The 26,022-nt window shown below is 42.8% G+C and overlaps 1 protein-coding gene across 1 annotated transcript in view; it reads left to right on the top strand.

Annotated features, from left to right (window-relative positions):
• Positions 1-26,022, top strand: part of LOC124722024 (serine proteinase stubble-like) — a 364,352-nt gene that overhangs the window by 35,678 nt on the left and 302,652 nt on the right. The window contains exon 2 of the mRNA XM_047247205.1: positions 3,211-3,314. Within this exon, the coding sequence (XP_047103161.1) occupies positions 3,218-3,314 (97 nt within the window). The 5' untranslated portion in view covers positions 3,211-3,217. The remainder of the gene's footprint in view (positions 1-3,210; positions 3,315-26,022) is intronic.

The following is a 26,022-nucleotide window of genomic DNA, read 5'->3' as shown; positions in this document are numbered from 1 at the left end:
GGCATGGAACGCCGACCCACTAACTAACATCCAACAATTGTACAATACATTGCACGTATGTTTAGTACAACATTCTGGCGGTTACATCGGCTATTAATGTACCAGCATTTCACATTTGCAATGGCTTATCTCGCACTTACCTTAAACTGTGATTTGCAGTGTTAATCACTTAAATACGTTACCCAGACAACTGTATTCCAGAAATTTCGTTATTCTACATTAATAACTTTTTGGTGTAGCGTTTTTTTCCGTCAGTGTATTTTTTTTTTTCTTCAGCTAGAGGTTAGAGGCGTAAATAAGTCGATTCTCTGCCCATATTAAGTCAGGCAAACACTAGAGACCCACCACCAATGTGGTAGGAGTGTCCTTGGAATATGTACGTGCCAGATGTACCGCGTCAGTCCAGAAAGTTTGGAGCCTGGATTTATAAAAAAATTAGAGGAAAGTTAAGACGGTGGTTTTAATGCTTCAGATGTTCTACGTAATCTTATACTTGAGTACAAGACACAGAACCTTCATACAACAATGTGACAGTGAGAGAAATGTCTTTATTTGGGATGCTATTCAATTTGAACCTCGTATTCGCATCTTCTTCTGTATTGGCGAATCATCAGAAACCCTTTGTGCATTTTGTCGGTACGTTCGTATTACGAACACTAAGTCTCGTCATCTGTGACGATGATTTTCTTCAGTGAAGGGGTTGTCCGCGATTTGCATTCCAATCACGTCGCGGCAGGCGTCCACGCGTCATTGCTTTTATTCGGGAGTCTAGATGTGCGGGACAAACTTTACAAACACTTTTTTCTTTTTTCAATCATACCGAAGACTGTCTTTAACACTAAATTAAAAAAGTTGTTTCATTGCTATTCGTGACACTACAACGCTAACATACCACGGCCGCATGCCCAATGTTCAACATTGCTTGCTCACAGCTGACGAGTCGAATGCAGATGTGTTGTACCCAGTTGTTAGTTCAAGCTGCCACCGTTGTTACTGCGTCGACTTGCTAGGAATAATATTAGTCTAAGAATTTTTTTGATTACGATTTAGATTATCAAGCGTGAAAGTACTTCTTTTTACACGAGAGTCATTGTGGAGAATAAAAATGTTTTCCCCTCAAATGAAGAATTTCCTTCCACTGTGAGAATTCGGTGGTCACGATTACACTGTTATCTGCTCCTGGCGTAATAGATAATTCATGTAGAGGTTTTTATTTGTTCATTAAATCTCACAAAACAAATACGTTGATGATTCATGATTAATAGAATCCGGAGGATATAGAAATAAAAAAAGTATTTGTAGGAACAACGAAACGATGGGCTGTCAGAAGATTCGGTATGGACATACCTCTGACAGATCAAGGTTTGTTCACATAACTTCGCTAACTGACAGACAGATCTTCTTGGTTCTCTTTGTAATGTCACTATCGTAAGTCATATATGAAAAACCGAGAATCCCTTTGGAAGTTGTCTGCTTAGAATCTATAGAACGCCATAAGAGGACTACTAGAGGCTTCAGAGATTTCTCCCTGTAGACATGCTCCAAAGAAGGACTTACACCTGATGCAACAACAATTATAAGGCTATTTGCCGCGCGGAGTGGCAGCGCGGTCTGCGGCGCCTTGTACGGATTGCGTGGCCTCTCCCGCAGGAGGTTCGAGTCCACCATCGGGCATGGGTGTGTGTGTTGTTCTTGGCACAAGTTAGTTTAAGCAGTGTGTAAGTCTAGGGACCGATGACCTCAGCAGTTTGGTCCGTTAGGAATTCACACACATTTGAACATTTAAGGGTATTTTTCATTACAGCTCTATGTGTCTTCACCGTAATAAACTGTGAAAAGCAAAATTAATTATAAGTGAAAGCGAGTCAACACATCAGAAATGCACGTTCACAACAAAATAAACTCCCGTTTGTACCCCTAAACAACACTGCCACGTTCTTTATATCATTTTCTGCATCAAGAACCCGACTTTGGGACAATTCGCCTCAAAATATTAAAGACATTAAATTCCATTCAAACTTCAAAAGACAGCTAATGGCCCTCCTTATATCACAATAGCTATCTCTTCTGAAGTTCACTCTCGTTAGCCCTCCCCCCGCCCCCCCCCCCCCAACCACCATTTCTCCCTCCCATTGTCTACAGGGTCCTCTATTAAAATTCCCCTTTTTTCCTAGCAGCCATCGTCACTTTCATTTCAATCTTCTCCACTTTCATTGTCCCATCCACTTCTTCTAATACCAAACATGACTTCAAATATGCTAAACAAATCAATACCATTATTAATGCCCAATTATTTATTATTTATTATTATTATTATTATTATCATCGAAAATTATTACGTATTATTAATTATGCAAATTACCATCACTGAGATTTTTATGTAATAACTAATCAATATCATTCTTAGTTCCTCCATATTTTCGTCATTATGAGTGTTACTACTATTATAGCCCGCCCGGTTGGCCGTGCGGTCTAACGCACGGCTTTCCGGGCGGAAAGGAGCGCCTGGTCCCCGGCACGAATCTGCCCGGCGGATTTGTGTCGAGGTCCGGTGAACCGGCCAGTCTGTGGATGGTTTTTAGGCGGTTTTTCATCTGCCTCGGCGAATGCGGGCTGGTTTCCCTTATTCTGACTCAGTTACACTATGTCGGCGATTGCTGCACAAACAAGTTCTCCACGTACGCGTAGACCACCATTACTCTACCACGCAAACATAGGGGTTACACTCGTCTGGTGTGAGACGTTCCCTGGGGGGTCCACCGGGGCCAAACCGCACAATAACCCTGAGTTCGGTGTGGGGCGGCGGAGGGGTGAAGTGGACTGCGGTAGTCGTCGTGGGGTTGTGGACCACTGCGGCTGCGGCGGGCACGGAGCCTCTCCGTCGTTTCTAGGTCCCCGATTAACATACAATACATACAATACAATACTATTATTATTATCACTCCCAACTATTATTTTTATTAAAATGTAAATTATTATTATTGTGTTTGTTATGTAATATTTCTTTGTTTATATTGTTCCTGGTCAGATTAAGAGAGGGCCATATGGCCCTGATCTGGTCAGGCTAAACAAACAATAAATAAATAAATTTCAGTGATAGTAATTTTATAAACACGCAAGAACTATCGTGCTGTATTTTAGTATTTAATCACTGAACGTAGGTAAGAGTTTCCAAAACATTGTATAAGAAAGAGAGCGGTGTGCTTTCAGGTTGGAGATGCGGTGCAGCGCGACGATATGCTGGTGGATGGCGCTACTATTCTCCACACGCATAGCAGACGTCCAAGCTGGGGGCGTGGCCGACATCGTGCTGGGTAAGTGACTAATAACCTCAAACAGATAAAGCTCAAGACCCATATTGAGAAATATAATCATTTTTCTTCAACTATTGTCCGTTATTCCTTCATGCACTGAAAATTACTATGATGAGTAAAGCTTCGTGTTATGTAGTCTCAAGGTGAGCTCTTCTGGATTGTGGGCCAGCAGCCCAGGTCGATGAAATCATTTATCTGACAACACACTGCCTAGTACGTACAGCACTTGTCAAAATTAAGTGAAGAAGTACATATTGTACATCTTAATAACCGTCTCTGTACTGCAGGTTGTGACGCACGCTAGATGGTTCAAAAATATGAGTACAGTTTGAACAACGGGAAGAGTGGTAGCGATCGCCAGATTGTTCGTAAACATCTCTATATGAATTTCAAACAATTGTGCAATGGCCCAAGGAAAGGCTACCTTAAAACAAAGTAGCGACAGCTAATAACTAACACAAATCTGTTATCGATGAGCCTTATACGAAAGCTAAAATTGCAAAGAATGAAGGTGGACCTATAAAAAGGTTACAAAAAAAAATTGTGTGACGCTGACATATAATATTAGATAATCCGTAAAACTGATAAGTGCCTCCACAAATCTAACTCAAAAATTGTCTTTCAAACAAATAACTCCTAGGAATCAGGACTACGACACAATCCGATAACATAAACACAAAGTACATGCGATGAGGGCTACAAGGTAACACATGGAGACTGTGAGAAGCAATTTATTGGACAGACACCGTGGAATTTTCAGACACATCCCATGGAACATATGAAGTATTTATTTCAATAGTGGTACAAGTCCATTTTTGTTCATATTGAGATACATAGTCCTAAAGTTAAATGAGCACTGAAAAATCTGCAGTTGAGATACCAGAAATATTCAAGCATATGGCTTCTTGCTAGAGATGAACCTTTCTTTCTGTTTGTTTGGCTCATTAATTTCAGAAACATTATAGACAGAAAAGTGGAGGTAATGGACTTGTACCACTATTGAAATAAGCCCTTCATATGCACACACACAAGAGTAAAACAGCTTATGGGGCACACCTCCTCAACAGAAACAATTCCCTTGAAAATTTGTGGAAAGAAATTTGATCATTTTATATTACGAACGAAAGGGTAACCTTTTAAACCTACTTGAGGAAACTAAAATCTATGCCAATATAAAAAAAAAACGAATCAGAACAACCGCTTAACGACCAGAATCAGTTTAATTATAATGCATATTTCAATATCTGCCGAAGTAATTACGTAATACGGCAGTTACAGATGGCAGTGAGACGCTGGTTGAAATTATACTTTTATCTAAAACAGAGCGTGCCAAGACGTGCCAAATTTCACGTGTGCAATCCGCGTGCGGGTCAAGACCCGGCCTGTCACTTGGCTCTTTCGCTCCTTCTCAGAAGTACCCGGAACAGAGCGACATTTCATTTCCCATTGCCTTGCGGCATTTTTCGGTCGGCATAACTCTCCGAGTTCGGGAGAATCGTGGTGACAGAGATTTTCATCCTTTGCTGTTTGCTGTGATGTGAAGGACGTTCACAAGTCTACTGGCTGTTCGTACAAAAAGAGTCAGTCTAGCGATCTATCGTCACAATCATTTAAAAGTAATGGGAATGACAGAAGAGATGGATGAGAATTCTCAATTCACATAAGTGTCGGGTACTGCTTATTTGCAATGAAACATTACAGTACCATGCAGAGAGAATTTTATTTAGATGACAATGAAAGCGCAAAAAAATTACAACGACCGATAGACGGGATTCAGTGTTCTGTGCATCAAGAAACACTTTGTGTTAAATTTGAGGGTATGTAGCACTTGGAAAAAATAGTGGTACGAATAGTAAAATTCCTGAAGTCACATTGACAGTTGCAACAGTTTTCAATGGAAATGAACTAAGAGTAATATACAGGGCTATTACAAATGATTGAAGCGATTTCATAAATTCACTGTAGCTCCATTCATTGACATATGGTCACGACACACTACAGATACGTAGAAAAACTCATAAAGTTTTGTTCGGCTGAAGCCGCACTTCAGGTTTCTGCCGCCAGAGCGCTCGAGAGCACAGTGAGACAAAATGGCGACAGGAGCCGAGAAAGTGTATGTCGTGCTTGAAATGCACTCACATCAGTCAGTCATAACAGTGCAACGACACTTCAGGACGAAGTTCAACAAAGATCCACCAACTGCTAACTCCATTCGGCGATGGTATGCGCAGTTTAAAGCCTCTGTAAGGGGAAATCAACGGGTCGGCCTGCAGTGAGTGAAGAAACGGTTGAACGCGTGCGGGCAAGTTTCACGCGTAGCCCGCGGAAGTCGACGAATAAAGCAAGCAGGGAGCTAAACGTACCATAGGATGGTGCTCCACCGCACTTCCATCATGATGTTCGGCATTTCTTAAACAGGAGATTGGAAAACCGATGGATCGGTCGTGGTGGAGATCATGATCAGCAATTCATGTCATGGCCTCCACACTCTCCCGACTTAACCCCATGCGATTTCTTTCTGTGGGGTTATGTGAAAGATTCAGTGTTTAAACCTCCTCTACCAAGAAACGTGCCAGAACTGCGAGCTCGCATCAACGATGCTTTCGAACTCATTGATGGGGACATGCTGCGCCAAGTGTGGAAGGAACTTGATTATCAGCTTGATGTCTGCCGAATCACTAAAGGGGCACATATCGAACATTTGTGAATGCCTAAAAAAACTTTTTGAGTTTTTGTATGTGTGTGCAAAGCATTGTGAAAATATCTCAAATAATAAAGTTATTGTAGAGCTGTGAAATCGCTTCAATCATTTGTAATAACCCTGTATTACTACAAAGTGCGTTGGTTAAGTCAAGGGGCATGCCTGGAACGATTTTTCGAGTTAAAACTCGCTGTTGTTGAATTTATGAATGAAAAATGAGTGCAGGAACGAAAGTTATAATAGCTGGAATGTATTGCAGACATCACAGTTTAAGTGGACTTGAGTGCACGCTTCCCACAGTAAAACACTGCGAGGTAATTTCTTTTTGATTTGATGGGGATGCATTTGAAAAGAAAATCGCGTTGCAGAAGGGACATATTCTGACAAAGACAGTCCAATTCCCTAAGTTCACTGGCGTTAAAGAAAGTGAGAGGTTTGAAGAATTCACTGCGGCCTTCCAAGAATTAAAATGATAGTTTTATAAAGGTTTTGAGGACACTGCCAACCTTACATCGTTTTCGAGAACGTTTGCTGTTTCAGTTGAAAGGGCCACTGTGCATGTGCATATGTAACTGACTGACCTGCGAGGTAATTCCAGTTTCAATGACAAATCTTTTTGCGTTCAAACTGTTCAGGATGTGTACATTGCTTTCCTCAAGTAGATTTTTTCAAGTCTCCATAATGAGATCGCAAGAGTGCTACAATGTTTCGATCGATATACTCGTATTTGTGTGAAAGACTTTTTCCCATTATGAAACTAAATAAGTCACAATTATGTATAACTTAAGTGCGAAACACTGTGAAATTGCCTGTGTCTGTATGCTGACAGTATATACTAGATATGAAGTATATTATGTCCTCAGAGGGTCAAAAATAATTAAATAATACTAAAACTTGTTTTGTTTGTGATCTACATTGTTGAGAAATATGAACTATAAAAGCAAGTCGCATGCAGTGCGACTGCACTGTGGCGTGGTGATGGGGGAAATATGAAGCGAGGCCGTGCGCTTCGGAACTCGGGCCTGGGCATGGCCGCGAGTCGACATCTTGGCAGCCCCTGATCTAAAGAGTGCCTCGTTTGCTGCGGTGTTGTGTACCACACGCCGGGTTGTGTATACCGAGGGCATAGTCACCGCTTGAAGTGCCCACGCTGCCGACAGACTCAAAACTGTGTCATTTTCTTCTAGTATTTACCAACGTAAAAAGAAAAGAACTAGGATAACCACTGGGTACTCCTAATAGCTTGGTTGACAATAAACGTTTTCTGCGGCAAGTTTTCAGACAACCATGTACATTTACTTACAGTCTATTTCGATTATTTTATTGACATATATACGAGGGGCGTTTGAAAAGTCCGTGCAAAAATAGAAACGACTTACGTGTTTGGGGTAAACCTTTTTTTATTTTTCGACATAGTCTCCTTTTAGACTTAAGCACTTCGTCCAACGCTATTCTAATTTGTTGATCCCTTCCGAATAATAGGAATTGTCCAAGTCTGCAAAATAGCTAGTTTGTTCTGCCAGCCATTTCTTCACATTGGGAAACAAATAGTAGCCCGAGGGAGCCAAGTCTGGAGAACAGGGGGGATGTGTAACGAGTTGGAATCATATTTCCAATAATTGCAACACTTCACACGATTCCGTTTTCGTTCAAGAGTGAACAATTGCGGAACCCATCTTGCGGATAGCTTTCTCATGTCCAAATGTTCATGCAAAATATCAGGTACCCGTTCATTAGAGATGTCGACAGCACTAGCAATCTCACACACCTTAACTCTTCTGTCATCCATCACCATGTCATGGATTTTGTCAATGATTTCTGCAGTTGTAACCTCCACAGGGCGTCAAGAACGTTCAGCATCACTTGTGCACATATGGCCACTCCGAAAATTTTGAAATCACTTATAAACTGTTTTAATCGAAGATGCAGAGTCACCGAAATGTTTATCAAGCTTCTCTTTAGTCTCCTGAGGCGTTTTGCCTTTCGTAAAGTAATGTTTAATCGCCACACGAAATTGTTTTTCGTCCATTTTTTGACAATTACTCGACTTCCTTGATCCACACGAATGCCAAACACAAAGAAATTGACCAATATGGCTGAAACTTGGTGTGCGTTTTTTTCAAAGATGCTACTAGCTAAAACGACCTCGATACGCGCCGATGGTGCCATCTCTCGGACTTTGCACGGACTTTTCAAACACCCCTCACATGTATGCTACATAATACAGCGCTAATTCAATTTTTAACATTAATTCATAGATATGAACATGGCTTATTCTGTCTGCAACAGGTAATCGAAAATAAATGAAGTTGTGATCTAGATTATGGTATTCACCTGAACACATATGGCATTGCAGGGCGATGAGTTCTACGTGGTGTGCTTACTGATATTCGACAGTGTTGTTCTATTTCATGGCATAGTGGTTTTTTCTTTTGGCTTTCAGGATGCACCTATTCAGATAACTCACTAGGGGGATGTCAGTTGCGATGAACGTAACAACAACAAAACTCCCAGTCCACGAGCACCGAAAAATCTGGTACACAGACGGCAATCGAACCCAGGTTCCTTCGGTTGGTAATCCGCCACGCTCAGCGAGCAGCTAAGGATGGGGGCACATCTGTTTATCCTCTCACTTTTCTCTCCCTCAGTGTGCCATGCCATACAAAACGCCACTGGAACCTTACAACAATAATCACAGTCGTCTATACTTCGTCTACAAGGTTCATTCATCACGATGGAAACAACGCAATGTGCTAGCAGGAAGGAAACCTTCCTAGTTATAGATGTCTGAAACTACACCTCGAGGTATCCATGCCAAGAATGTCAAAAGACTTCACGTAATTTACTTCTCAGCGCATGATCTGTCTTTACGGACTGAACATATTCCAACGCATAACGTTTCCAGTTGTTATTACTATTTGCCAACACCAACCAAAGTTATTCAAGTGTGTATGCCTATTAGTTGAGCAGATAGTAATGAGATTGAAGGAATGTATGATGAGACACAAGAAATAATGTGTCGGTACCTGAGATGCCTAGCAAAGACAATAAGACGACTATAAAAAGGTGACAAATTAATAAGTCTATTTACAATATGTGCACATAATAATGGAGAAAAATGGTTCAAATGGCTCTGAGCACTATGGGACTTAACTTCTGTGGTCATCAGTCCCCTAGAACTTACAAGGGAACCTCCCCATCGCACCCCCCCTCAGATTTAGTTTTAAGTTGGCACAGTGGATAGGCCTTAAAAAACTGAACACAGATCAATCGAGAAAACAGGAAGAAGTTGTGTGGAACTGTGAAAAAAATAAGCAAAATATACAAACGGAGTGGTCCATGCGCAAGGTAGGCAACATCAAGGACAATATGAGCTTACGAGTGCCGTGGTCCTGTGGTTAGCGTGAGCAGCTGCGGAACGAGAGGTCCTTGGTTCGAATCTTCCCTCGAGTGAAAGGTTTAATTTTTTATTTTCGGACAATCATCAAAGTTCAGGCACTCACAGATAATCAACTTCGCTCTCCAAAATTCAAGGACATGTTCAGAGTTGCTTGGACATATGCAGGATTTGACGGTCTACACACGGAAAAATTTGAAAACGTTAAAAACATATATTTTGACAATGCACAGGGAAAACTGTGCGACTGTGAAACTGTTGCACTCATTTGTTGCATTTTATGTGACAAACTCTTATGTTTTCGTCACTTTTTTGGGAGTGATCATCACATCCACAAGAAAACCTAAATCGGGCAAGGTAGAAGAATCTTTTTACCCATTCGCCAAGTGTACAAGTTAGGTGGATCGACAACATATTCCTGTCAGGTGACGCACATGCCGTCAGCAGTGTCGTATAGAATATATCAGACGTGTTTTCCTGTGGAGGAATCGGTTGACCTATGACCTTGCGATCAAATGTTTTCGGTTCCTATTGGAGAGGCACGTCCTTTCGTCTACTAATCGCACGGTTTTGCGGTGCGGTCGCAAAACACAGACACTAAACTTATTACAGTGAACAGAGACGTCAATGAACCAACGGACAGATCATAACTTTGCGAAAATAAAGAAAGTAAAGTTTTCACTCGAGGGAAGACTTGAACCAAGGACCTCTCGTTCCGCAGCTGCTCACGCTACCCACGGGATCAAGGCGCTCCTGAGCTCACACTATCCTAGATGTTGCCTATCTTGCGCATGGACTACTCCGTTTGTATATTTTGCTTATTTTTTTCATAGTCCCACACAGCTTCTTCCTGTTTTCTTCATTGATATGTGTTCAGTTTTTCAAGGCCTATCCACTGTGCCAACTTATAACTAAATCTGAGGGGGGTGCAATGGGGAGGTTCCCTTGTTAGAACTACTTAAACCTAACTAACCTAAGGACATCACACACATCCATGTCCGAGGCAGAATTCGAACCTGCGACCGTAGCGGTCGCGCGGTTCCAGACTGTAGCGCCTAGAACCGCTCGGCCAGTCTGGCCGGCAATAATGGAGATATACATAACTTTGTGTAACTGCAGGTTCTTCTGTGGTGCTGAGTTACATACAATTAGAGTAATTCCTTCATATAGAAACAAATATTCTTGAATAGTGGTACAATCAGGTAAGTCCCTAACAAGCAGTGATGCTTAATAGCGTAGTACTACGTCGATGTAATTTTCCTCGCCGTAGTCATCCGTACTAACGAGGGAACTGTCCCGCGGCTGGTTCGAGTCCTCCCTCGGGCATAGGTGTGTGTGTTTGTCCTTAGGATAATTTAGATTAAGTAGTGTGTAAGCTTAGGGACTGATGACTTAGCAGTTAAGTCCCATAAGATTCCACACACATTTTTTGGAACTGTCCGATCCGACATGTCGGAACACGCCCTGAAATTTTGTATACAGGAAGAATACACCCAACGGAATATTACGTCAAAATTGTAGCTGCTAAGACACATTGCAAGCATTTAAAAAAATGTTGAAATTTACTAAATTTGTAGTTCGCCGTGTGGCTGGAGAAATGTACACTATGTGATAAAAAATATCCGGACACCTGCCTGAAAATGACTTACAACTTCGTGGCGCCCTCCATCGGTAATGCAGGAATTCAGTATTGAATTGGCCCACCCTTAAGCCGTCGGCACACGGACCGTGCTGTCGAACGTTAACGTTGAGCGTACCAAGTTCAACGTGCTGCTGAAAGCTCAGGAACGATGCGACTTGTGCATACGGTACGTGGGCCCCAACGTGGTATAAGCGATCGCAGCACAGTCCAGCGGCAGTTGAGGGATGTTTCTACTTCGTAAATCACACTGTTAAATCAAGGGGCGCGCATAAAATTCCCACGTTGGATCTACTAAAACGCACATTTCCTCCATCGTCCATGATCCCTCCAAAACCCAGGCGATCATTGTAGGCAAAACCACCCCTTCCTTCCGCCTCCTTGATTTCTATCTCACCATCTATGGCCGTCCTATCGCCCTCACTCCCACCCTTAAGTACCTTGGCGTCACCCTCAACCGTCGCCTCTCCTGGACTCCCCACCTCCGGACAATCCAAGCCAAGGCATGCTCCCGACTCAGTCTCCTCAAGCTCCTCTCCGGCCGCACGTGGGGTCTGGACCCCTCCACCATCCTCCACACCTATAAATCCCTCATCCGCCCTATCCTTTGTTATGCTCATCCGGCTTGGAATTCCGCCCCCCCTACCTTTTATAAATCCCTCCAAATCCTTGAACGCCATGCTCTCTGCCTCGCCTATCGCATCCGTCTCCCCTCCCCTACGCGGATCCTGTACGATCTCCTCCCCTTCCCCCACCTCCTCCTTTTCCTTGAAAGGATACGGATCCTGTACACCTCCCGTAAACTCGATCCTCCTCACCTGCTCGTCTCTCCGGTCCTCTCCCACCACCGCCCGCTGCCGTGCCTGTATTCCCACGTCCCACTCGGTCTCCATCTCTCCACCCTCCTTACCCTCTCCCAAGGTGGCTTCCGCCAGCTCCCCCTCCCTGATGATGTCCTCCTCCCCTCCATCTACCCCTCCTACCAACTTTGATCCTCCCTCCCTCTTCCTGTATCTGTTCCTTTGGGCACCCTCCATCCCTTCCCCCCCTTCTCCCCACTTCTCCCCTGGGCCTCCACTCCCCTGTCCTTCTACTCCTCCTCCCCTCTCCTCAGCCATTGGCATCTCTGTTCTCCCCTCTCCACCCTCTCCACCCGCCCTCACCCTTCTTCCCCTCTTGGCAGGTCCCCAGACTCGCACACGCTACGTGGACTTTCGCGCGCCAGAGATCATCGCCATCTGTGTCTCGTGTGTGTAGCGTCGTTTAGTGTTTTTAGTGTCCGCCGTGACGCTTCTCCGTTCACTTGTGCCATCGGATTCATCAGTGTTATGTGCGCCGTGTCAACGTGTTTTCAGTGTCTTTCTCGTCGAGTGTGAACGGCTCCGTGTTTTTTGTGTGACTGTGACCACTATTTTTTGCCCGTCACTATGTTAATTTTCATTCTCCATTCTTGTACTGTGATTGTCAACTCTTTGGCTGAAGAGCGGCGTAGCATGCCGCTGCCAGCCTACCTGATTGTTCAGGTGTTAAAATAACAATAAAGTAAAAAAAAACATCGTCCATGAATAGGAAAGTACTATGTCCAATCAATAAGGACAGAGACTTAGAAAAGTTCCATTGCAAACAGCGCGGTACAAATTTGGAATACTTTTCCGCATAAGATAAACATTACTTCATCATTTACACATTTTAGTAAAGCCCCAAGGTCAGTCTTACTTGATCACTGGTCCTACCAGTGGCAGAATCTTTCCAACATGTGAATTACGAAGCGTAAAAGAAAAAGGAGCAAAATATCTTTATGCAAGTAGCGGAAGCCAATCGAACAGTCACCCCTCAAAAAAAGGTGAATTTATATTTACATAACATCAGATATTATAGCATATACTTATATTAAACTAACAATAAAGTATCAGAACCTAATAAAAACGCGAATGTTAGCAACAAAAGTATTGAAGTGTAAGAACGCCCCAACAAAAACTCATTTCCAAAAAAATGGTTCAAATGGCTCTGAGTACTATGGGACTTAACATCTGTGGTCATCAGTCCCCTAGAACTTAGAACTACTTAAACCTAACTACCCTAAGGACATCACACACATCCATGCCCGAGGCAGGATTCGAAACTGCGACCGTAGCGGTCACGCGGTTCCAGACTGAAGCGCCTAGAACCGCACGGCCACACCGGCCGGCTACTCATTTCCAGACAGAGACGCTACTCATTACGCTAAACCAACAAAACGTTCGTTTTTACTAATCATATTATATTATGCCTTCCTATAAACGTTAATCGTAGATAATTATGTTACTAATTGAAATTTAATTATAACAAATTGTACGAAGAACAATGCTTTTTGGGTGGATTTTCAGTGTGTCGCACCTTCAAATAGCCTACTCTCATAATACGCAAGTTACCACGAATATGATGTTTCTCATTATTTTATTGGAACGAATCACACAACTAACAACGGGTTTTCCAGTGATTCTCAATTTGCTGGTACTCAGAAACGGCATATATACATATAGACTTGAAACGAATGCCAATATGGCGCCTCACATCTCTGTACTGAAGGGAGACGGCGTGCGTGTGACTTACGAGGCATTGTGCCATCTCATTGGTCAACGCTCAGATGCACGCTCAGAATATCTGACATGCCAGACATTGCTCTTCACGTTCGGAAAGACTCCCGAACGTGTTATTCCATGCTATGACGTCAGAAACTCGGCACGCTCAACGCTCAACGTTCGGATGCACGGTACGTGTGCCGACGGCTTTAGCCTTGATGACAGCTTCCAATCTCAGGCATACGTTCAATCAGCTGATGGAAAGGTTTCTTGGGAAATGGCAGCCCATTCCTCACGGAATGCTGCACTGAGGAGAGGTATCGAGATCGGACGGTGAGGCCTGGCACGAAGTCGGCGTTCCAAAACATCTTAAAGATGTTCTATAGGATTCAGGTTAGGACTCTGCGCAGGCCAGTCCACTACAGGGATGTTATTGTCGTGTAACCACTCCGCCACAGGTAGTGCATTATGAACAGGTGCTCGATCGTGTTGAAAGATGCAATCGCCATCCCCGAATTGCTCTTCGACAGTGGTAAGCAAGAAGGTGCTAAAAACATCAATGTAGGCCTGTGCTGTTATAGTGCGATGCAAAACAACAAGGAGTGCAAGCCCCCTCCATGAAAAACACGACCACACCATAACACCATCGCCCCCGAATTTTACTGTTGCCACTACACACTCTGGCAGATGTCGTTCACCGGGCATTCGCCATACCCACACCCTGCCATCAGATCGCCACGTGGTGTACCGTGATTCGTCACTCCACACAATGTTTTTCCCATTGTTCAAACGTCCAACGTTTACACTCCTTACGCCAAGCGAGGCGTCGTTTGGCACTTACCGGCGTGACGTGTGGCTTATGAGCAGACGCTCGACCATGAAATCCAAGTTTTCTCACCTCCCGCCTAACTGTCCTAGTACTTACAGTTGATCCTGATGCAGTTTGGAATTCCTGTGTGATGGTCTGGGTAGATGTTTGCCTATTACACATTACGACCGTCTTCAACTGTCGGCGGTCTCTGTCAGTCGCCGCGCCGGATTAGCCGAGCGGTCTTAGGCGCTGCAGTCATGGACTGTGCGGCTGGTCCCGGCGGAGGTTCGAGTCCTCCCTCGGGCATGGGTGTGTGTGTTTGTCCTTAGGATAATTTAGGTTAAGTAGTGAGTAAACTTAGGGACTGATGACCTTAACAGTTAAGTCCCATAAGATTTCACACACATTTTTTTCTCTGTCAGTCAACAGACGAGGTGGGCCTGTACGCTTTTGTGCTGTACGTGTCGCTTCACGTTTCCACTTCACTATCACGTCGGAAACAGTAGACCTATGGATGTTTAGGAATGTGGAAATCTCGCGTACAGACGTATGACGCAAGTGACACCCAATCACTTGACCACGTTCGAAGTCCGTGAGTTGGGCGGAGCGCCCCATTCTGCTCTCTCACAATGTCTAATGACTACTGAGGTCGCTGATATGGAGTACCTGGCAGTAGATGGCAGCACAATGCACCTAATATGAAAAATGTATGTTTTTGTGGGTGTCTGGATACTTTTGATCCCATAGTGTATACCCGTTGCCGTCGCTCTGGTAGAGAATGTTGTGGATTGGCAAGACAGCCAACCCACTAGGAGGGAGCCGAAAGGCACGCTTTTAAACTCACGCAGGCTGGCGTGAGGTCTGGAACAGGACAAGGAATTTATAGTAGCAAAGAATGTACGTATCTTCTGGAATACTTAACTTTAATCCATAATTGGTGAACATCGCTCTTGACGGTACATGTTTTACAGCATCAATAGTAACTGGTAATGGCGCCTTGCTAGGTCGTAGCAAATGACGTAGCTGAAGGGTATGCTAACTATCGTCTCGGCAAATGAGAGCGTAATTTGTCAGTGAACCATCGCTAGCAAAGTCGGCTGTACAACTGGGGCGAGTGCTAGGAAGTCTCTCTAGACCTGCCGTGTGGCGGCGCTCGGGCTGCAATCACTGATAGTGGCGACACGCGGGTCCGACGTATACTACCGGACCGCGGCCGATTTAAAGGCTGCCACCTAGCAAGTGTGGTGTCTGGCGGTGACACCACAGAGAACGCCTGCACAACACAGCGGGCACATATCCTTGGTTGACGGCACATCGGTAAACAGGTAACACGACACAACGCGGTCGTAATTTGCAAAGCTAATTTCAGTTTCCATTGATAGTTTCTTTGATATAATTTTTCACAGTTAATATTCGCTCCAATTTGCAACTCATTTAATAATCCAAATAATTAGCAGTTGTCTTTGCGGTAACGCTAAGTGTTAACAATGGAGACAAAACTGAATAAATTTTCTTTATGATTTCTTCGCATATGCTTGCCAATACCATTTGGCTTCGTGCAAGTTTCAGAGTTTCACAGTAATGTGGAACCCAGTTAATGTTTTCAACCCTGCAAGGATGAAATTTGAAGAAATTGGTATATAATGGAAATCACCTACTTCTCCTGAAGACCTATATCTATGTTAATTATTAGTTAATTTTATGGACATTTATTCGAATGATGTCGACATTTCGTAAGGAACCGTGGGAACATTATTGGAAACAGGGAATAACTCCGTCGATTACGTGAATTGTGGTTCTAAAAATGATTCTTGTGCTAATTGAAGTCCAGAATAAAAATAGTGTACCTTCCAAGCCCAAACGAAACATGTGCAGTGATACATTTGAGTGGGAAAGAATATGCTATAAATTTTTACTTAAACGAACGAGGGAGAAAACAAAGTTAAGCGGTGTGCAAAGCAGGTTTCGTTTCGTAAAATCTGAACATGAATTATGTGTATGGAGAAAATATTTACACCAAGTACGAAATGTGCGCCAAAATAAAACTCGCAAAAGTGTGAAAGATCTAGAGCTGCTCGTGAGACTTAATGCGCCACTACCGAGGAAGAGGTAGGAGACTGGACGCCCCGAACTGAAAGTGAGATAAATATTACTGATTTCCAGGCTTCTTTGATCTGGTTACCCAGGTTCAGGACATTATACGGAAAAAGAAGTTGCGTCAGGTAAACGTATAGAGGAGATGTTCTTGATAGGTAATACTAAAGAGAAATTCGTAGCTGACGTGAAAGTGAAGCTTCTTGTTACCCCCTAAAATACTGTGTATGTGGCCAGTCAGTCAGGTATCGTTCAATAACTACGTGCAACTCGCACTTTATCATTTCGAGCGAAAAAAGAGAGTAGCTTTGTAGTCCATACTATTCTATGACATATTCGTATAAAACAATGCCATTTATAAGTATCAGTGCATTACTTCATGGCAAATTAGAACCAAAAATTAAAAAAAAGAAAACAACTGTTCAGTTGAAAAAATCTTATAATCGCTGTAGCAAAATCTGAGAAAATGGGAGAGAATACGTTTCAATGTTGCATATGATACGTCTCCTTACCAGTTGTAGAAAATAATTCACTGCTTTTGTCGGACTTTTGGCCTGGACACAACAACACCTGTATCTTCTGGAGGACGACGAAAAGACTTGAAATATAATTTGGTTTCCACATGGAAATGATAGTGTGATTCAGCCTTTCGATAAAGGAATTTCTCTACAGTGTGGAGCATTTTTCATAAAATTGCTGGACAATATAATTTCTCTTTGTAATTTCAGGTTTATTAGCAGACTGGTATTGTTAAACTTAAGACATTTGTGCCCTGTTCGTTTGGATCAGCACGTAATACGAATTTGATCAAGTATGCCTTGTACGCAGCATAATATGCAGAACAACGGCCACAACCATTTCTTCCTCCATCCCAATTTTGACTAAATAGAACTTGTAATTACTGTAAAGTGCCTGAATGTTCTGTGAAAATGCTGGACATTGGCTCAGGGCTGTGCAATGCTGCCCACATTGAAGCTGTTACAAACATTGAAAAATAATTTCTATAAAAATATTCACTGGGTTCAAATAAACACGCCGTGGAAGAGGATGAGGTACTGACTGATATGGGTGCGTTCTAAGACATAATGCTTCAGTTTGAAAATAGATTAAAACTTAAGAACCCGTATGAAGTCAAGAAATTGAGGACATAGCACCTGGATAAAATGAGAGTTTCAAAAGGAGCATCAGGCAATGATTGACTGAAACAGGAAAAGAGGATACAATAGCAGACGAATGGGTAGCTTTGAGAGATGAAATAGTGAAGGCGGCCGAGAAAGAAATAGACAAAAAGACAAGGCCCAGTGTAGATCTTCTGATATTAATGCGAATGCTGAATTTAAGTGACGACAGGAGAAAATATAAAAATGCATCAAATGGAGCGGGCGAAAGGGAGCACAGACATCTATGTATGATACGGACCGAAAGTGCATTACGGTAAAGCAGGAACGACTAGAGGATAAATACAAACCTGCAGAAATGTGCATGTCTGTGAGAAAGATAGGTACCATCTATAGGGAAATTAAATAAATCTTATGAGGAAAAAAGAATCAGCTGTTTGAATATCAAGAACTCACCTGGCAACCCAGGAATAAGCGAAAAATGGACGGTTGAAACGTGGGAGAAATGTTTAGGAGAGCAGTATGAAGGGAAGCAACCAGTAGACAATATTATGGAAGAGAAAGAGGAAGTAGATGACGAGAAAAAGTTGGCAGATCACTGAAAGCTCAACGTAGGAACAAGTCACCTGGGGTAGATGGCTTTCGCTCAGAATTATTGAAGTACTTTGGAGAACGTATCATGGCAAAACTATTCCACCTGGTATGCGAGATATATGAAACAGGAGAAATAGTCTCAAGAGAATGAAATAATTCAGTTCTAAAGAAAGCAGGTGATAATATGTTACCCTCAGTTAGTAAGTCATGGTTGCAAAATACTGACACGAATTATTTACGAAAGATGGAAAAACTGGTAGGAGCAGAACTCGGGGAAAATCATTTTGGGTCCATAGAAATCAAGAAACACGACAGGTAATACTGACCCTGCGACTTATCGTAAAAGATGTATTTAATGAAAGGGAAACCCACATTTACTGTATTTGTAGATTTAAAGAAACAATCTTAACTGTAACATGTTATAAGATATTACGAAGGTAGCAGGGATAAAACACAGGAAGCTAAATCTTAGCTACAACTTTTACTGAAACCAAACTAAAGTTATAAGAGTTGAAAGACATGAAACGGAAGCAGTAATTGAGAGGAAGTGAGAAACGACTGTAACTTATCTCCGTATACGATTTGTACATTGAGCATCTAATAAGGAAAGCTATTGAGTAATTTGGAAAAGGAATTAAAGATAAGGGAGAAAAAATTAAAACTTTGAAGTCTTTTAGTTGTAGTGTAATGGTGTAATTCTTCTAGAGATGGCAGAAGACCTGGGGCAGTGTTTTGAAAAGAGATTGTAAAATGAATATTAAAAAAAAAGAGTAAAGGTTGCAGTCCGATTAAATCAGATGATGCCGAGGGAATTAAATTAGGGAATGAAATACTAACACTGTTTCGTTACTAGGGCAGCAAAATAACTGACGATGGCCGAAGCAGAGAAGATATAAAATGCAGAGTGGCGTTCGTAAGCGTATGTGAGTAAGATAATTTTTTTTACATAGAATGTAAGTGTAAATGTTAGCAAGTTTGCTCTCACAGTATTTGTCTGGAGTATAGCCTGTTTCGGAAGGGCAAAATTGAACGATAAAGGGTACAGGCAATGAAGAGATAAGAAACTTGTACGGTGTGGTGCTACAAAAGAGTGCTGAAGGTTAGATGGGTAGATCGGATAACTAACGAAGAGGTACTGAACCAAACTGGAGAGACAAGAAATTGATGGCATAACTAAAAGAAGTGATCGGAATGATTAAATACATTCTACAGCACCAAGGAAACATCGATTTTTGTTAATGGTAGGAAAAATTGTATAGGGAGACCAATGCCTGAGTATAACAAAAAGGTTCAAATGGATATTAAATACAGAATAGAGCAGTTATACAGTGCTGAAGAATCTCTAACAGGATATTGTAGCGCGAAGTGGAGATCAAATCAGTCATCGGACTGAAGACCTCAAGAATAACATTCTCGTTGACAATTCTGCTACACTGTCTGCCCCGTGCTGTCTACGCTTTTCTTACAAGGGAAACACAGATTAATCATGAAAACAGGAAGAAGGTGTACTGGACTGTGGGAAAAAAGAAGAAGTGCAATATACAGCATCTCTGTAGACAAGTGGCGTCATGGACAAGTGGTTATGGTGTTGGATTTCGAAATGGGCGAGCCGTATTCAACCCTCCGTCATGTCTATTTTTTTTTTCTTTTCTTCGCTGTTCTCTTTATTCAAACTTGTGTCTGTGTCGTGGTGTAACGTCCGTTTGCAACAGTGAGGTGTAAGATAGGAAGGGACCTATAATGAGAGTTGGTTCTGCACAACTACTCTGTTAGCAGCCGAAAGGAAGTGACTTTCCAATGGGAACCCCAGATGGTTGATGAAAAGGCGACAAGTCGACCGAATCCTCCATCCGAAAACACGCCTGGAATTAGTGACAGGAATCTTTTATCGACGCACCTATTTTGTTCGACTGGTAAGTGAGTGAGGTATGCATCCTTGCCCGATACAGGTGTTCGTATGAATGTGAATGTGATCACTCCCAAGGAAATAATGAAAAGCTGCAACAAATGAACGCAACAGTTTCACAATCACAAATTTTCTCTGTGCTCTCTGAAAACATATGTTTTTAACGTTTTTGAAGTTTCGTCCTGTTTTGGAAGTCTTGACTCTTGAATTACTTTGTTGCAACATGGTTCACATTGGTTTATTTGTTGTTTTCATTTATGTGAGACGTCTTGTGGTACCTCGCCTGCTCTCACTGTTTATCACATTTACTTGCGACGGTAACGTATTGTTACCACAGGACTCATATTCTATAACCGAAGTGTAGTATCACATTTACTTGCGACGGTAACATATTCCTACCACATGACATATTCTATAACCAATGCATAGTATGAAAACTGCCAATATTACAAAAAAATGTTCAAATGTGTGTCATATCTTATGGGACTTAACTACTAAGGTCATCAGTCCCTAATCTTACACACTACTTAACCTAAATTATCCTAAGGACAAACACACACACCCATGCCCCAGGGAGGACTCGAACCTCCACCGGGACCAGCTGCACAGTCCATGACTGCAGTGCCTCAGACCGCTCGGCTAATCACGCGCGGCTGCCAAGATTACAGAAACAGAACAAACATTTCTGTTACCGGACGGACAGTTAATAATGTAGTGGGAAAAAGAAAGGCAGGACGTAGTTTTGATCACGGGTCGCCCGCTTAGCACTCTAACACTGTACCCCCTTAACCCTCATGCCACTTAACTTGCCACCTCTTCTATATTGCAATTCTGGTCTTGGACCTTTCACTGTTCCTATTTTGCTTTGTTTTTTCATAGTCCAGTAGACCTTCTTCCCGTTTTCACGCTTGGTTTGGGATCAGTTTTTGACGGGCTGTCGAGTGGGCCCTCTTACCACTAAGTCTGAGGGGCGTGCGATGGGGAGTTTCCCTTGTTTGTACGCTGCCCCAAAGAATTGTAGCGTCACAGTTTTTCGTCCTGCGACGCATAAGTGTGAAATTGGACTCTTTCTATGTAATGGTACAAAAGCGCAGTGCTCTGCGTCACCCTCTCACTCGGCGAGTCTTCAGACAGCAAGGTGGTGACACATGTGAAAAAAAGGCCAGAGCTCAGAAGTTCATGTAAGTTGTAAGGTGAGTTAATGACGTTACATTGGCACCAAATTTCACAAATTCTGCCAAAGCTACTGTGGGCGTGCCAAACAATGGGAAGATCCTTCAAATCGTCGAAACATCCTGTTCACCTTCAGAAATTTCGGAACCGTCGAAGTGTCCCTGCAGCGTAACCAGGAAGGTGAGGATACTCAGTTGTTGTGCTTCCTTCTTGCGCATTCCTTGAAATCGTCGAAACGATGCTGACATAGCCTCCCCGTAGAGGCATTTGACCATACAATGTAGGCTTTCACGGCCGGCATTGTGTTCACTTAAAATTTCCGGGCTGATAGGCCGTGGTCGATGTATAAAACTCTCCACTGACGTTTCGTCTCCGACTGCGGGAGACATCCTCCGAGGTACAGCGGCGAACTGCGATGAGAACTCAACGAAGTGCTGATTATGTAGGCAGTACAGAGGGCGCCAATGTCCATCGCGTGGCACTGTCTATGGAAAGTGGAAAGATCGTCCCCCCCCCCTCCCTCCAATACCAACATCTCAGCCATTCTCTTGACACCTATGGGATGGAGGTCGGAACACCGACGCCCAACATTGAAATCACACGATTTTCTTATGGGTGGTAGAACAAAACATTTCAACCACACCGCCACTCAGAATCGACACGAAAAGGCCTAAGGAAGCGGTATAAAGGCCGCCAATGAAACCACCCCTTGCCTAGGGGCGTTCCTTCACACACATTTCGCTGTCGAAAGCGACAATTTGCTATATGATGTGCAACATAACGACTTTCTTAACAAGCTTTGACACTGCTGACTCCCCTCGGACGATTCAACCCTTTTCTAAGGATGCTGTTTTTTGCAGTTTAGCACGACCACATTTTTTGCTCTGGTAAACAGAGTGGAACAACAAGCACCCATTAAAAAGCATTCGACGAAATTTGAAAGTGATCCAAAGCAGGAAAGGGAGTTTACGTTTATTCAGCCCTCCTGTTCCACGCTGTCCTGTGGCTTAATCGCTGGGGGTGCGACACTGGTATACATGTGGGTAAGATGACAAAGGGTCCCTCTAAGACTCACCAGTTCAGCAACACCCTCGGTACCACCTGCACATCCACATGGAGAACTCTGAAAATGTGCCTCTACAGAGACAACCCGTGACTGATTCTTAAGTGCCTTCAGGCAGGCAACTACGAGGGTGAGTCAAATGAAAACCTTGAATACTTTTTTAAATATTATTTATTGTGCAGAAGTGGTACAAAGCTGTGTCACTTTTCAACGTAATCTCCCCTACGATCAATGCAAGTCCTCCAACGCTTACAAAGTGCATCAATTCCTTTAGAAAAAAATCATTTTGGTAGTCCGCGCAACCACTCATGCACCGCATGGCGTACCTCTTCATCAGAACGGAACTTCTTTCCTCCCATTGCGTCTCTGAGTGGTCCAAACATGTGGAAATCACTTGGGGCAAGGTCTGGTGAGTACGGTGGATGAGGATGGCACTTAAAATGCAGGTCTGTGATTGCTGCAACTGTTGTACCAGCAGTGTGGGGCCTTGCATTGTCATGTTGCAAAAGGACACTTGCTGACAGCAATCCACGTCGCTTTGATTTGATTGCAGGCCGCAGATGATTTTTTAGGAGATCTGTGTATGATGCACTGGTGACAGTGGTCCCTCTAGGTATGTATTGCTCCAAAACGACGCCTTTTTCGTTCCAAAAGAGAGTCAGCATAACATTCCCTGCTGATGGTTCTGTTCGAAACTTCTTTGGTTTTGGTGATGAGGAATGGCGCCATTCCTTGCTCGCTCTCCTCGTTTCCGGTTGGTGGAAGTGACCCAGGCTTCGTCCCCAGTAACGATTCTTGCAAGGAAGCCATCATTTTCTCCTTCAAAGCGCCGAAGAAGTTCTTCACAAGCATCAACACGTCGTTCTCTCATTTCAGGAGTCAGCTGCCGTGGCATCCATCTTGCAGACACTTTGTGAAACTGGAGCACATCATTCACAATGCGGTCTGCTGAACCATGACTAATCTGTAAACATGCTGCAATGTCATTCAGTATCACTCGGCGGTTTTCCTTCATTATGGATTCAATTGTTGCAATGTTCTGTGGAGTCACATCTCGTTGTACCTGACCTGGACGACGAGCATCTTCCACTGAAGTCACGCCATTTGCGAACTTCCTACTCCATTCGTAGAATTGCTGCTGTGCCAAACATGCATCACCGTACTGAACCTTCATTCGTAGATGAATTTCAATAGGTTTCACACCTTCACTACGCAAAAACCGAATAACAGAACGCTGTTCTTCCCTGGTGCAAGTCGCAAGTGGGGCGGCCATCTTTATACTGATACGGCGACGGTATGTGTGCATCTTCACTATCTGCCATCTACAGGCCATTCTCCACGCTGTTTGTAGCACGCTTACCAACTTACAGGATAACGGCGCTTAATTTCAATTTGTTATTACAAATTTAAGGTTTTCATTTGACTCACCCGCGTACATCAACAAGCTTTAGCTGAGTGGCGCTACGCTGCTGCTTTAGCACTTGCTTTTGGGCCTGTAAAATCTGAGGGGTGTCGAAGGAGATGTAACGTTCTTTTGAAAAACATTTGTGTTTTTGTTTGCCAGTGTATATGAAATGCGTAATGTTTCTGTCCTGCAAATTTACTGTGTGATGTATTATTGAGCAGATGACTTAATCCGCAAAACCAATACGCAGTTTTCATAATGAAATCAATTCCTCTGAAATTTACCGTCTCGTGAGCACCGAGTTCTATGGCCCTGTGCAATAGTTTGATATAATTCCCTATGCAAATAAATAAACAATGAAATAAATTGTCCTTAGCTTTAGAGTCGCAACGGATGTAATCATAATATTCTGTTCTCTCTACGGTAGGCATAGAAAATATTCAATTTGGCACAGCGAAGTCCAAAGCCGGCCGTAAAATAGCTTCGTACAAATAATGTCAGTAGATTGGTTGATAAATAAACATCCTTGCAAATGTTCTGTGAAAATACTGGACATGGCTCAGGGCTGTGCAACGCTGCCCGCAATGAAGCAGTTCCAAACATTAACAGTTTTCTGTTTCTGGCACATTAATATTTTTCTGACTCTGATTGAAAAATAATTTCTTTAAAAAAATATTCATTGGGTTCAAATAAACACGACATAGATGAGAATGAGGTACTGATAAGAGGTATCCTAAGACCTAATGCTTCAGTTTGAAAACTGTATTCGAAATAAAGTTTCTCCTTCACAAAATCTGACATGAAACATTTTACATCAACTTCAAAATCAGTGAACTTCTCAACTGTTCTACAATTGTCACTTACTGTCGTAATTAAAAACACTTGGATGTTACATGACAAAGAGTCTTACATCGTTTGACGAAGTAGATTCCAAAATTTAACTTTTCTGTATCAGGACTACAAAACACACAAAATATTGCAAATCGGGTATATCAAATAAACCTATACATTAAATCTGATGGAAAAAACTTGGTTCTTACAATCAAGTTTCAGCACTGTAAAAATTACCGAAATCCACTTTGCGTTGCTGTATACCTAAAGGCCGGCCGATGTGGCCGAGCGGTTCTAGGCGCTTCAGTCTGGAACCGCGCGACCGGTACAGTCGCAGGTTCGAATCCTGCCTCGGGCATGGACGTGTGTGATATCCTTAGGTTAGTTAGGTTTAAGTAGTTCTAAGTTCTAGGGGACTGATGACCTCAGATGTTAAGTTCCATAGTGCTCAGAGCCATTTGAACCATTTGATTTGCAGACTTAAAATTAAATATACAAAATTTCATTACCTTACGGACTTGTTCCAGTTGCTTTACCTTTGAGTTACAGTATTAGTTCGCTGCTCTTCTCTGATTGCCATGGACAATGGTCAATATTGTTAACGATCAGTATCACTTCAATTCTTGATAATCTTATAGCCTCACAAATGAATAACACATTTTACACTTCTATAGAAATAACTACGATCTAACATTTACTGGCTCTGTGTGAGTACAAACAATACTATTCATCAGTTCATTTTATTAAAACTGCATTATGCTGCGTCCATAGACCAACAATTAAGTTTCACAGCTAGCCACTAGCTTTAAGTTTTACATCCTACATATAACAGAGTGCGACGGTAACTGCTACTGCTTCGCGCGCTCCTACTTACAATCGATTGTGTCACTCAGGCAACATCTTTGGTTCAGTGGTGTCAAAGATACAATCTCTACTACATATGACAACCGTTTCTGGTCATTTTTCATGTATTATATTACAAAATCGGGCTCAAATGGCTCTGAGCACTATGGGACTTAGCATCTATGGTCATCAGTCCCCTAGAACTTAGAACTACTTAAACCTAACTAACCTAAGGACAGCACACAACACCCAGCCATCACGAGGCAGAGAAAATCCCTGACCCAGCCGGGAATCGAACCCGGGAACCCGGGCGTGGGAAGCGAGAACGCTACCGCACGACCACGAGATGCGGGCACAAAATCGGGCTCCACGAACAAGTGCACCACTCATAGGGTTATCTGTCCGTAGGCGCCTAGGAATCAGTCAAGGGTTGTCTCTGTACAGGTGCATTTTTGAAGTTTTCAGCAAATGTGCACATGTAGCGTCAGTGGGACTCTTTGTCGTTTTATTCATGTCCGTGTCATGTTGCCCCCCCCGTGATTATGCCACAGGAGAGCGTAAAGCAGAAGGGC

The sequence above is a fragment of the Schistocerca piceifrons genome, chromosome X, assembly GCF_021461385.2.
Source record: "Schistocerca piceifrons isolate TAMUIC-IGC-003096 chromosome X, iqSchPice1.1, whole genome shotgun sequence".
Lineage (NCBI taxonomy): Eukaryota > Metazoa > Arthropoda > Insecta > Orthoptera > Acrididae > Schistocerca > Schistocerca piceifrons.
This window is presented reverse-complemented; position numbering and strand designations above follow the sequence as displayed.